Source organism: Peromyscus californicus, unplaced genomic scaffold, assembly GCF_007827085.1.
Source record: "Peromyscus californicus insignis strain IS unplaced genomic scaffold, ASM782708v3 Scaffold_15__1_contigs__length_86483966, whole genome shotgun sequence".
In the NCBI taxonomy this organism is placed as follows: Eukaryota; Metazoa; Chordata; class Mammalia; order Rodentia; family Cricetidae; genus Peromyscus; species Peromyscus californicus.
The window spans coordinates 65477348-65490823 of NW_026294447.1; the positions used below are offsets into that span (position 1 = coordinate 65477348).

Consider the following 13476-nt stretch of genomic DNA (forward strand, 5'->3'; position numbering starts at 1 on the left):
TCTCAAAAAATTAGATGGAGTCAATCCTGATAGTTCTAGCAGTTGGAAGGCAGAGGTTGGTGAATCTCTGCAAGTTCCAGACCAGCCAGGGATACCTAGTAAGACCCTATCTTAGAGAGAGAAAGAGAGTAAGACACTGATGACCTCTGGCATGTGTACACTCACATAAAAGTACACATGTGCACATATATATGTCACACATGTATACGCAAGGTGAGTAGCAGGCCACATTGTTTCAATTGTGATGAAAAGGCAAAATATGGCCTTTGTGCTGTTAATTTAGAAACCATGGCCAACCCAAAGGACAAAGCATTAGACCAATCCCTGGCTTCCTCCTGCTGGAATCAAGACATCAAGGCATCACTGTCCACAGTAGTCTACAGAAGGGGCCATGTAGGATGCAGTCTATACAGGCTGCTAAGGGACACCTGGTGACCGAGATGCCCAGAACCCCTCTACCAGCTGAATGGTAGATTCATTCAGACCTTCACACACACACACACACTCACACACACACACACACACACACACACACACACACACACACACACACACAGAGAGAGAGAGAGAGAGAGAGAGAGAGAGAGAGAGAGAGAGAGAGAGAGAGAGAGAGCGAGCATAAGTACATCAGAGAGTTGGGGGAGAGTCAGCATTGGGGAGGGAAGCATCTCAAATAAAGCCATGGAGAGAGAATTGCTTCTATTATTCCACGGAGGTAAACATCAGAAGTTGCAGCTTGCTGCTTCATAATCCCAGGGCCTGCACAGGGTGTCCGTAGCCCAGGCTTCACCCTGAATGTGTTTGTTACACCACGGATAAGGTTTTCATCTCCACGTGCCCAGTCCTTACAGCACTGCAGTCTCTCGGGCTGACTGCTACAGGTTCCCAGGTCTCAGATCAGAAAGACTGGGAAGATGAGGCAAGAAGGAAGACCTCCATGGCCCGGGCACAGCAGATCCAAGCTACCTTGTCCTGGGCCAGGCTGGAGTGCCAGGTGTGGGCAGTGTGCAGCCAAGAGAATGGTCAAGGCGGACACCTGCTGAAACATGTCTACAGTGCCGTTTGGGACCACGAAGTCCCTGCGGGAACCAGGGAAGGCTTTACGCACAATGGCCTCCCCCAGCCAGGCAGAAGTATTTTCACGAGGTCACAGTCAGCCCCTGGAGGCATTTCTACCCTGACAAGCAAGAGAGGCCGTGTGGTAGACATGAGGATTTCCACAGAGGTAGAGGAGCTGGGCAGCTTGTTCCTAAGAGTATGTGAGCTATGAAGAGATGGGTACAGCAGACAGCAGAGCTGCGTAAGTGAAGGTTCAGAATGTGTCTGTGAGCACCGCAGCATCAGGGAAGAACAGAGAGCCACGCTCCTTCACCTCTGCTGCTGCCATTCTGCACCAGCTCAGCGTGGAAACCCTCTCCCAGAACGCAGCTTGAGACCTGCGCTTAGTGTCTCCTCCACAGGAGCTGTTCAGGGGTGGGCCCCTCCTGCTGGCCCTGTGACCATGCTGCCTGTGAAGGCCCAGTGTGCGTTCTTAGCAGCATTTCTTTACATCTGTGCGCAGCTCTGAACATACTGTGAGCTCAGGGAAGTCAGATCTGGGATCCTCTTCCAAGTGATGAGCAAACAATGACAGGGAGCACCTGGCTGTGCCAGAGTCCTCGGTAGTCTACACTTTATTGTGTGTTTTGAGACAAAGTCTCACTGTGGCTAGCTATGTAGGGCCTTGATGGCCTTTTGCCTCGGCCTCCCCGGTGCTGGGATTAGAAGTGTCCTACCACACCCAACTATTTAACCCTCCACGACTGTGGAGTTGGTACTGTTGTCACATTTCACAAATGAGGAGACTGAGGCACAGCATGGTAAGACAATGTGCTCACATTCATACAGACAGGACTGAAGCCAGGATTCCAAAGTCCGTCACTCTAGCTCCAGGCTCTGTGAATTAACGGATAAATGGATGTGTATCCTAGAAGTCAAGGGGACAGACCAACAGATTCTGGAGCTGCTCTGTTCTGGATGTTTGTCCATCCATCATGAGATATCTCAGATATCCTCATTGTCTCTGTATCCTCGGGGCAGCTCTGTGGAAATGCTAACCCTCTCTGGCTCACCCACAGAATCATGAAAACAATATGAACCCTGGAAAGCCCTACCAGGTGCCTCCATGGCTGCCTTCATATACACCAGTGGAGGCCAGTGGCTGCTTGGATCCCCAGGACATGGCGCCATGCATCTCCTGACTCCCCTCCAAGGCTATACACACCATCACCCTCAGCCTACCACCCACTCACCAGCTACACCCTCTCATTCTTTCCTGGAAGTTCAGTGTTTTCCCTTATGATCTTCCTGCCTCCACCTTCCTGGTGCTGAGGTTACAGGGTAGGATGTCATGCCAGGTCTATGTGTTGCTAAACATGGGACACAGTGTTTCATGCATGCTTGGCAGGCACTCCATCCACTGAGATGCATACCTAACCCTAGAGGACTATTTTAACGTTCACTTCAGCCATGTATGTTCAGCTCTGCTGGTTGACGTCAGAGGACTTTCTCTGTGGTACATACCATACTAAGCATTTTATATGCACGGACTTTTAATCTTTCATGATAGCTATCACTTCCTGTTTGGAAGGGAAGAAACTAGGGTTGGGAGTTTTAAATGGCTTGCCCAAGTTCACATAGAGCATGTGTGTCCCAGCCAAGATTCCATCCAAGACTGGAATCCTTTGGGGGACACTTATTCCCTTCACGCTTCTGTCTTTGACTCATGGCATAGGTACATGGCCAGCATGCCTTCCTGTGTCCTTCCCCCAGGCTGGTCCTGGGGCACACTGAACCTCAGCCAGAGCTGCAGCCCCAGGAATCCAGTGGCATCCTTCTGTAAGCATGACATGAGCAAGGTGTGCATGCACTTAGGTTGGTGGCCTGCACCCTCAGCCTGAGAAGAGCCCTTGTGGAGAACAGGAGGCTTTGTTGATTTTTCTGCTTTGTTTTTGAGGTTTTCAGAAAATTACATGATTTTTCTTTCTTTTCTTTTCCTTCCTTCTTTCTTTCTTTCTTTCTCTTTTTTAAAGAAGAACGCATTGTTTAAAAACTCCCAAGCCTGGTCTACAGAGCGAGATCCAGGACAGGCACAGAGAAACCCTGTCTCACAAAAAACAAAACAAAACAAAAAACCCTCTGAGGCAGCAAGCGTATAAAAAGATAACAGAGAACAAGGAGAGTCAAGGCTAGGTTGGTCCCTGTTGCCCCTTACGTGAGAGGCCTCCCCACTCTCTGCAGGTCTCCTTTTCTGGGGTTCACCTTATCTTCTCATCATGTCCAGGGTACCCAGGATGACCTTTACTGTCTCAGTTGCTTTCAAGTCTCAAGGCTTATGTGGGCCACCAGCCCCAGAAGAGGGCCCCTGCTGTAGCTTGGGAGTTGATCTGTCTTATGGACCTCTGGTGGAGAGAAGCCAGGGCATGGGTGTCTGTCTACTGGAGAGAGCTGAGCAGATGGGAGAGAGTCTCTTTCTGGTGGCCTCTGTCTGAAGCCAGAGGTAACAGCGACCCAGGGTGAAGGAGATGAGAACATGGTCGTGGTCTCCAACTTCCTGCCACTGCCCTGGCTAGCTAAACAGGCCTTTGGTTCCCGCTGCTGGTGAGGGCATGATTCTTTTTCCTGCTGTTCTGTGGGGCTCAGCTGTGCTTTCTAGTCTCCTATTGATGACATTTCATTTTGGTGATTCAAGTCACAGTTTCATCTTCTCCACATGCAGAGGGGCTCATTGTGTCTTAACTCTGGGAAGCTTCCAGAACGGGTTCTTGTCAGTCAGAAGATGGGAGCTGTAGGGTAAAGCCAAAGGTCAAAGGTCAAGGTCAGTGCCAAGGGATTGTGCTGCCAAGATCCTAGGATCCTCACCTGTCAGAATGGGAGTTGTTTGGGGAGGAGAAGAAAATGCTAGACTGAGGATGTCCTTACCTTGTAGCAGACTCCTTGTCTCCCATGTGACCTATGTTCTAATGAGAAAGGAAAGATTCCAACTCCATCTATCTGTTTCATTGTTCTTGACCAGAATAAGACAAAGGAGACTGCTTTAGAATTCTATGTGGTGATGGGGGTTGTGTCTGCTCCTGGGTATAGATGTGTGTATACAGGTGTGTACTCACACACTTGTCCTTAAAGCCAACTTGCTTCAGTGTCTTGTAGATCTCAGAGGGTGTAAGGATGGTGCCTTAAAACACACCAGTGGGCTTGCTGAATCATTGTGGGCTGTCTAGTAGCCAAGAACATGAATTCTCACTAGAGTGAGCCTTGACTGAGTAGAACTGGCCTTGCAGTTCTGTGGAAGTACTAAATAGGCTTCCGTGAAGGCTGCTAACCCCTGACTCTGCCCCTGGCTGTCTTGCAGGAGCTATGCCGCCAGCGTATGTCTGTCCGGCCACAGGATCGCCCGGAGGGACCACACACATCACGCATCAACAGTGTCTCTTCCCAGTTCAGTGATGGGCCAATGCCTAGTCCTTCGGCTCGGAGCAGCACTTCATCCTGGTCTGAGGAGCCTGTTCAGTCTAACATGGACATCTCTACTGGCCACATGATCCTGGTAAGGCTCGCATCCTCGACGGTGCTTCTGACTTCTGTGAAGATGACAGGTGGGGGCAGGGTGTGTGTGCTCTACCTGTGCCTCTCTGTCAATTGCTTCTGAGCCTTGGAACTTGCTGGTACCCCCCTCTGTGTCCTGGATATAAACCAAAGGTGTGTTTATCACTGAACTCTTTCTGTCCTGCTTAGAGCACACATGTGCACATGCAGGCTTGCTCCCTTGCACTTGAGATGGAGTCCTGGAAATACATGCCTTTTAGTGCTAGCTGTGAGTGCCATTCTGTTTGCTTTTGACTAATAGTACGTGGCTGTTGCCTCCTTTACTGTTTCCAGTCCAACAAGTGCTGTCTGAGTAGAAAAAAAAAAAAAACCAACAAATGTCATTCATGGGCAATGCAAAACTGAAGCAGGGGAGGCAGGAGGAGGTATGAACCATCTATAGCCCGTCACCAGAGTTCTTGGAGGCCCGTTTGCTGACACACATGGCTTCTTTGCAGGGCTGTGACTTTCCCTGGTACATTTCCTTTGGAGCAGGGAAAGACAAAGTGGCTGTGTTGCCTCATGGTATATCATTAATGTCCAATTTCATTAGCAGAGATGTTCGCAACTCAGAGTTTCTTCAGGCTGTCCCTTGTCCATCTTAGCAGTGGGCACCTTCCTGTTGTGGGAATGTGAAATAAAAACACAGCATATGACCATGTTGTTTTTCACATGGGAATGGGGGCTCTGCCAGCCTGAGGCACAGTCCAGTTCCCTGCTTAAGAAGCAACTGCAAGCCGGGCAGTGGTGGTGCATACCTTTAATCCCAGCACTCAGGAGGCAGAGCCAGGTGGATCTCTGTGAGTTCGAGGCCAGCCTGGTCTACAGAGTGAGATTCAGGACAGGCACCAAAACTACACAGAGAAACCGTGTCTCGAAAAAACAAAAACAAAAAACAAAATAAAACAGACAAACAAAAAAGAAGCAACTACTGTGATGACGGATCAGGGAAATACCAACTCTGTACAGTTAGTTACCCTGTCTTGAGGCAGCCCTGTACATGGTCCTTATACACTTACCTTGAGGTACCTTCCTTAGCTGATTTATCCAGTCACAATGTGGTCTGGTGGCCACAGGAAGCTGGAAAACTATTGCTAAGAAGTCTCCTGGCAGAGCCAGCAGGCCAAGCAAAAGCCATGTTGACCAAGAACGTCCTGTGAATATCGAAGCCAGGGCATCAGGGATCTTGCTAGCCTAGACTCCAGTGGACATTTAGGGAGGCTGAGGCATACAGCAGTCCACTCCCCAGAGGACACATGGCCACAGGAGGGCATCCCCTCTCTGTGCTATGTGTGACTTGTCCTGCTTGCATCTGTTTCTTCTTGAAATAGGACCCCAAAATGCTGTTTGGGGATAGAGGCACTAAGGGGAGAGCCTCTCACACCTGGGGCAGACAGCTAATCATTGGCTCAGCAGAAGTGCCATGCTCCCATTTTATTCTTGATCAATCTATTAACTGTGCGTATGCATGGTGTTCAGTGCTTGCAGTCTTTTACAGATGTCCTCTGGATGGACAGCAATTACTGAACTTAGTTCTGACTTCTCAAGGACTTTGACATTCGTCCCTTTAAGAAAAGGAACCGAGGAGTCCAGAGACACTGAGAGTTGGTGCTGGCAGGAAGGAGTCAGTACACGAGCTCGTCAGTAGTGGCTCCTTTCAGCTCGTGTGATCTGGTATTTATTTCATGACTTTGGGTCACAATTTGGTAATACCTTGCGTCTATGTGGTATATGATATACATTTTTCAAGAGAAACTGTGTTTGGACCTGAGTGGCAATTCTGAGGTCAGCAGGAGGGACCCAACCTCCAAGTAGCCAAGACCTCGCTGTTCTAAAGCAAGGCAGCCCAGGCAGAGGTCAGCAGTGCCACTGGAGTCCAGCACAGGCGTTTCCCTGAATGTAGTCATGGCTTCACCCACCTACGGCACTAGATGTAGAAATACATTCAGAGATTGTAAGCCCCAGGGGATCCAGGCATTTCCAGGAATTACTGCTTCTACTTCTGTGGCAGGAGATGTGACTCAACACCTTCTCCCAGGCTGCAGGCCAGGAGGCAGGATGACCTAATCACTGCATCCATGAAGGGCTGGGCCATGTCTTAGATCTCTGTTTTCTCTGCACCCAGTAGTCCTGATTCCCTTTACAGGTGGGGTCATGTCACACAGCATCTTGCCTTGGAATTTCTCTGGTACAGAACCTGAGAAGCCCAGAACCCTAGGCTCTTTCTTCAGATCTCACTCACTTAGTACACAGGCTGTGAAACTCCCCTCAAGTTTTAGCAGAATGGGACTGACCCAGGGTTGAGGCCAAGACAGCATGTTTCCAGCAACCCCAGGTCAAGTTCATGCTCCAGCCCTGTGCCGCCCCTCTCTGCACAGACTGTGGAAGCCATGCATGTCAGCCCTTTGCAACTGACCTTGGCTCATTAAAGCTACAGGGAAGGTAATTGCAATGATCAGTCACCCCGACCCTCAGTGGGAAAGTGCTTGCTAATTGGCCTGCTGGCAAGAGAAACATGCTAAAATACATGGTGAGGATGAGTGGGCCATCAGATAAATCCAGGACACTGGGTGTTCAGTCACAACGTTGCTCCAGAGGAGCACAGGGACAAAATGTGATGTCTGAGCATAAAGACTGAAGAAAAAGACTGAGAGACCTTGCTTCCAGAGGATCTGAGTTCAATTCCCAGCACCTACACCGCAGCTCAGAATCATCCGTAAACTCCAGTTCTGGAAATCTGACACCCTCTTCTGGCCTCCATGGGCACTGCACACATGTGGCACATAGCCATACATACAGGAGAAACACACATACACATAAAAATAAATAATAGTGTTTTGTTTTGTTTTTTAAGACTGAAGGGGAAAAACAAAGAAAAGAGTTTCAACTCCAGGTTGGCAATGGGTATACCGCATAAAGCCATGCTGACCCCAAACTGACCACCAGGACACATCACTGACTGGATATTTCCCCTGTGATGCTGGGGTACTCAGTGGTGATTCAGCAAGCATGACCACTGTCCCCCATGGCTCTTCCCATCCAGGTTGGCCTCAGACACTCCATGCTCTGTAACTTTCTGCTAGACTATAGATACAAGACTGCTTGGAATCACTGTCCCTTTGAAGGTCAAGGACTTAGGTATCAGGGAGACTCACACGGAAGGAGAAGGTTTCCACTAGGTAACAGGCTGAGACATTACTGGGCTGTGTCACCCACAGTGGACCAGCCCTAGCGACGGTCACTAGCAGAAGAGTCGAGCACCACCAGCCACAGGGCAGACCTCTGTTACCCCTGGCTTTGCAGGTAGAGCAGGGGTCAGAGGTAGCCCAGAAAGGCTGGGTGCTTATGTATGGAGCCCTCAAGGCACAGAGAGATGGACTGGGCACGTTGTCAGGGCTCTCCTGGGTGCGGCAGCACAGGGTCCTGATGAGAGCAGGGATATGAATTCTGGTACGCCGCAGAAGACTGCCTCACTTGCTGTCTGCTGGTTCTGAATCTAATGTCACATCCACCACCTGTGTCTTATCATCTGTATGATGGGCTGGAAAGCAGCACCCTGCCCCCAGTCCCTGTGAGTGTAAGGTGGGACAGGCCTATGAGACACACCCATGATGTACCTGGAGATACCACCTACCTACAGTCACAGGAAAGCCACAAAGCTTGTCACCCAAGGCCATGCTCTGTTTTCGCTATTATTGTTCTTCTGTCTTTATTTTCTTTGAAGGTACCCTCTAAAATATTTTATTTTGGTCAACATGTTAATTGTACATATGCATGGGGTTTAGCATGATATTTCACACAACACATGTTGATCGAATCCATTCTTCCCTCATCCATCCTCCTCCAACCTTTGGTCACCAGCCTCAGTGCAGGGACAGAGAAAGCATGATATTGACACCCAGTGGCTCTCCAGCCACGGTGAGTGGGTGGAGCCGGAAGACGTCACACAGCGTGAAATAAGCCAGACACAGAAATACGAGCACTGTGTGTGTGCTCTCTCTCATGCAGAAGAAAGCAACTTTTAAAAATTCCAAGTTTCTTGGGCCGGTGAGGTGGCTCAGTGTGTAAAGATACCTACCATCAAGTGTGACAACCCAAGTTCAATCCCTGTGACCCACACAGAAGGTGAGACCAACCCCTGCAGTCAGCCACCGACCCTCTGACCTCCACAGGGCGCTGAAGCATGTATGCACCCGTAGGTACAATGCACACTAAGTAAGTAACTAAGTAACAATGTAACGAAGTTTGCAAGTTGCTGCTGGGCATGGATACCTTTAATCCTAGCACTCAAGAGGCAGAGGCAGAGGTAGTAGGATCTCTGAATTTTAGGCATCCTGGTCTATATAGGGGGTTCCAGGGCTATACAGTGATACCCTGTCTTAAATAAATAAATTAATATTTATATATATATATATATATATATATATATATTTTTAAAAAAGCGTTTTAAAAGTAGAACTACCATAGAGTAGAGCTCCACCAGTCTTGGGAATATATCCAAAGGAATCTACCTCAGCATGCAAAGAGACACCTGCACGTCCATGTTTATTACTGGGCTGTTCAGAACAGTCAAGTTACAGAGCCAGCCTACATGCACATTAACAAGTGAATGGTTTTTAAAAAAAGTGATACAAATGCAGGATAGAGTTTTAGTCAGCTGTAAAGAAGAATTATGCTATCTGTAGGAAGTGGAGATCGTCATGTCATGGAAAACAAGTCACACTCAGAAAGACAAAAATCACGCTTCTCATATGCAGAACCTAGATTTTTGAAAAGACGTAAGTATGCATGTAGAAGGAGAACTAATTGGGAAGAATACAAGTCTAGTGAGAAGAAAAGGAGAATAAGAGAGGGTAATTGGTGTGAATATGATCAAGAGTCTTTAGGAACAGACAGACAGACAGATGATAGATATAGCTAGCAATGAACCCTGTAACTCTTCATAATTATAAACACTAATCCTTGTTTTAGGATTCCAGCTTTGAGGGCTGTACAGCTGGTTCAGTGGGTTAGACTGTTCACTGCACAGGCATGAGTCCTGAGTTCAGATCCCAGCCCCAACATAAAAAAGCCAGACATGGTGTGAGCACGCCTGTAACCCCAGCACGCAGAGGAGGCAGGAGGATGCCTGGGAGAGGCAGCGGGATGCCTGGCGCTTCATGGCCTCCAGGCTCAGTGAGAGACCTTGACCTAAAATGGCAGTGCAGAGAGGGACAGATGAGACACCTGCCGACTTCCTGACAGACACCTGACCCTGCACAGGTGTATGAGCCTCCTGCACTTGCCCCACACTCACGCAAAGTTAGGTGGTGGCATATACGCAGACTCCTGGGAGTCACAGACTGAGGCAGGAGAATTGTAAGTTTGAAACCAACCTGGGCTGGACAGCAAGACTCTGCCTTAAGAAAGCAAAATTAAAAAAGGAAGGGAGGGAGGGAGGGAAGGAGGGAGGGAGGGAGGGAGGGAGGGAGGGAGGGAGGAAGAGAGAGTGAAAGCAAGAGAGAGAGAAAAAGAAAAGAAAGAAGGAAAAAGAAAGGAAGGAAAGAAGGAAGGAATGGAAAGGAAAGGAAAAAAAACAAAGAAAGAATCCAAGTTAGTTTCGAGGAGCTCAGGTTAATGGTCCTGGTCCCCAGACCACTCACACCAGCTGTTCTGGAAGATGGGCTGCCTGGTAAGAAGTGAGGTATGGGGCAGAGGAGGGGATGCCATGTTGGAAAAGGGGAGTAGAGGCTAGCAGGGCACTCAAGCCCCCGTAGCCAGTACACTGGGAAACTGTCATCAGCACATCTCATGCTCTTCTAAAGAAATATTCACAATGTGGGATGTTCAAGTGAGTTCAGAGCTCTGAAAAAAAAAAAAAATCCTCGCAGAACAAGGGCAGCCACTAAAGTGACTTTTAAAGACTGTCATAAAGCCCCATACTGTAAGAGTGTGGGGACCTACCTTCCTGAGAAGCCCTTGCTAGAGAGAGAGATGTGGGCTTGAGTTTACTTGCCAGAAGATCCATTCCCATATCGCGCCTGCCTTCTGCAGAGAGATGTTCCCACGTGGCTGGCCGCGTGAGGAGCTGAGAATCCTCCTGCATCCTAAGGTTCACTAATGACTTGTGAGTCAGCCAAGCATTATAGCAGGAAAGTGGGAGTGCTGAATGCGTATGCAGAGGGACAAGCACTGCATTGGGGGCAGTCATTAGAAAATGTCACTCGATTGCTTGCTCACTTGCTTAGTGTCACTGGCTGGGAGCCTCCAGGGAATGGGTATGTGCAGAACAAAGTGGGTCTATTCATCTCTGTTAGAGCCACAGGGCTGAGTGAAGGAAAGCATCCTAAATGCAGACATTTTAAGAACACTCTACACTCGAGGACAGAGGCCTGGGTCCCCTTAATCTGCACAATGACCAGCTCTTCGGAGCCTTTGTACAGTACTGTCCCTAGAAACCCACGCAGTAAGAACCAAGGCTGGGCCCATTTCACAGATGAACACAGTGAAGGCAAGAGTTCTAATGTAAAATCACAAAGCACAAAAAATTTCAGGGCTGGACCGGCAGCTTCTCATCACAGCGAACAGACAACAGCTCCTGAGTGTCACCAGAGCAAAGGGGTCTGTTGAGAGCCAAGGGGTATGGAGCTAAGCATGAGATGTAGGTCCAGGTACAGAGTATGGAGTCTTCCTTCAGCCTGACCCTGTTGGCTTCAAACCATTGTCACTGACAGACAACACTCTGCTCCTTCCTGCTCATGACCCCTGGGTGCTGAAGGTGGACTGGGAACCAGTAGCTGGACCGTTAGTCACTGAAACACATATAAGCCCATACTGTGTGCCTGTGGCCAGTGTGTCGTGAGCCCCCCGCCCTTCCTCTGGAAGGAGGGCACTCAGGCAGCCTCTACAAGCCTTCAAACCCACACCTGTACAACCCCAACCACAGGGCCAGGACAGAATGGATATTTATTAATACTCAGTTTGTTTGTTCCTGTCTCCTTCTCAGTGTTCAGTTACTCACCTGCATGTGACAGCCAGTGCTACCACCCCAGAAGACGCAGGGATCAATTCACTAGGGAAAAGTTTCAGGACAAAAAAAACAAAACCAAAAAAAGTCTGGTCAGAATCATGTCACAAGCCGCTATACAGGGAAGTGAGCATCCAGGTGTCTCAGGCACACATACCTCCTATGTGCAAGACCTGTGGCATTGCATTGAGTCAGGGCAGGGCTGCTTGGGCACATGACACCTATTCCCCAGGTATCAGTGAGCAGAACATTCTGGAATGTGTGTGGGAGGCTGAGCTGGGTCTTTGGCCTCAGATCCCAGTCTTCTAGGATTGAGGCTTAAGATAGAAAGGAAGGCCTGTGGTCCTGAAGATCAGAAGACCATAATGAGGCACGACAGGCTGCTTTCTCCCAAGGTCTCTCCCCAGTTTCAAGATGGCCATCTTGATATGTCCTCACATGGCCTTTCCTCCATGCAAGTGGGTGCATCCATGGTGTCCAGCCAGGTGACTTTTGGGTGTCCTTTTAAATTAATCTCCTCTTGAAGGGCTCCATCTTCCCATGAGGTCACAGCTAACTGGGGTGTAGGGATCTAACATTTGAATTTGCGAAGACAGAGCCGACTCAAAGCCAGTGTGGTCTGTCAGCCTGCAGCAAATGAGAAGCTGCTCTTCCACTCACAGCTTTTGTGGGATTCTGTTTCTTCCCAACACTGTAGGCAAGGCTGAGCATGCCCTAAGCCCTCTTTCACCTGTCACCTACCACAGGTTATGGTGACAGGAGGTTCTCTGGCTGCAGAATAAGCTATGAAGAGTCTCGGTCCCACTGCTTTCCAAAGAAGAGCCGAGCCACTCATCCCATATCGTTCTGGTGCTGACTGCCCGGGACAGGAGGGTCCACAGAATTCGTTAAGGTCCTGAGGTAGTTCAGAGAGCTAATTCGCTTCTGACCAAGCTCAATTTGTAGTGAGTGCTAGCCATTGCTCACAGAGCAGCAGGGAACCCAGTGTGCGTGTGTGTGTGTGTGTGTGTGTGTGTGTGTGTGTGTGTGTGTGTGTGTGTGTGTGCGTGTACAGGATTCTGCAGGCTATTATGCAGGCCTCACAGCAGCAGGAGCCCCATTAGCAAAGCCATCCTGTACTACCACCCACACTTCCCAAGGGCCACCTTGGGGATGGGAGGATGCAGTCCTCCTGCTTCTGTGAGAGAGAATACCTTTGGACCTCACCAAAGGGTAACCTCCTGGCCTCTCATGGCTGGGTTGTGATGCCAGCTCTTCATGGATGGCGTGGGTGCAATATTGTTTGGGAGTATTATTGAGCTCTTCTTTACTTTGTATCTTGTGGTTTTGGTGGGTAAAGGAGGGATTCTTTTTATTATTAAAAACACATCTGAACATCTGATTGGCTACATAAAATGTTAGAGCCGCTGGCACTCTGCCTCTCTGCCCTCTGGTGTCATCTTTTCTGTCTTGGCTCTAGCTACTTAAGGAAAAATGTCTATGGCCCAATCTCAACCAGACCCCAGTGGTCCTGAGGTGGCTGTGGCTTATGAGCATTTCATGCCAGATGCTTGCTAAGGTAGAATTTTGTCTCCTTATCGTGGGTGGCACACAAAGAGTCCGTGGGAGACATGTAAGCAAGAAGAATGCAGTCTCCTGGGATGGGTCTTGACGGGTACCTGAAGTAATTCTTGGATCTGGTATCTCTGACCTTGAGCCCTTCTTTGTTTTAGAAATTATTTTATTTTCTACTATTTCCATTCTTTATAAACACTGTAATGGATGAAGTGAGTAAAACAGAAGAAATAAACATCCAATTAGTATTCACTGAGTGAAGCTGAAAAATCAACACTAAGACTGGAACTGGC

The 13476-nt window shown here is 48.8% G+C and overlaps 1 protein-coding gene across 4 annotated transcripts in view; it reads left to right on the plus strand.

The window, feature by feature from the left end:
- The window catches only part of Ptprn2 (protein tyrosine phosphatase receptor type N2), a 738491-nt gene that overhangs the window by 638339 nt on the left and 86676 nt on the right, over positions 1-13476 (plus strand). For all 4 annotated transcript variants that reach the window (XM_052739188.1, XM_052739186.1, XM_052739187.1 and 1 more), the window contains one exon: positions 4391-4585. In XM_052739188.1, the coding sequence (XP_052595148.1) occupies positions 4391-4585 (195 nt within the window). The remainder of the gene's footprint in view (positions 1-4390; positions 4586-13476) is intronic.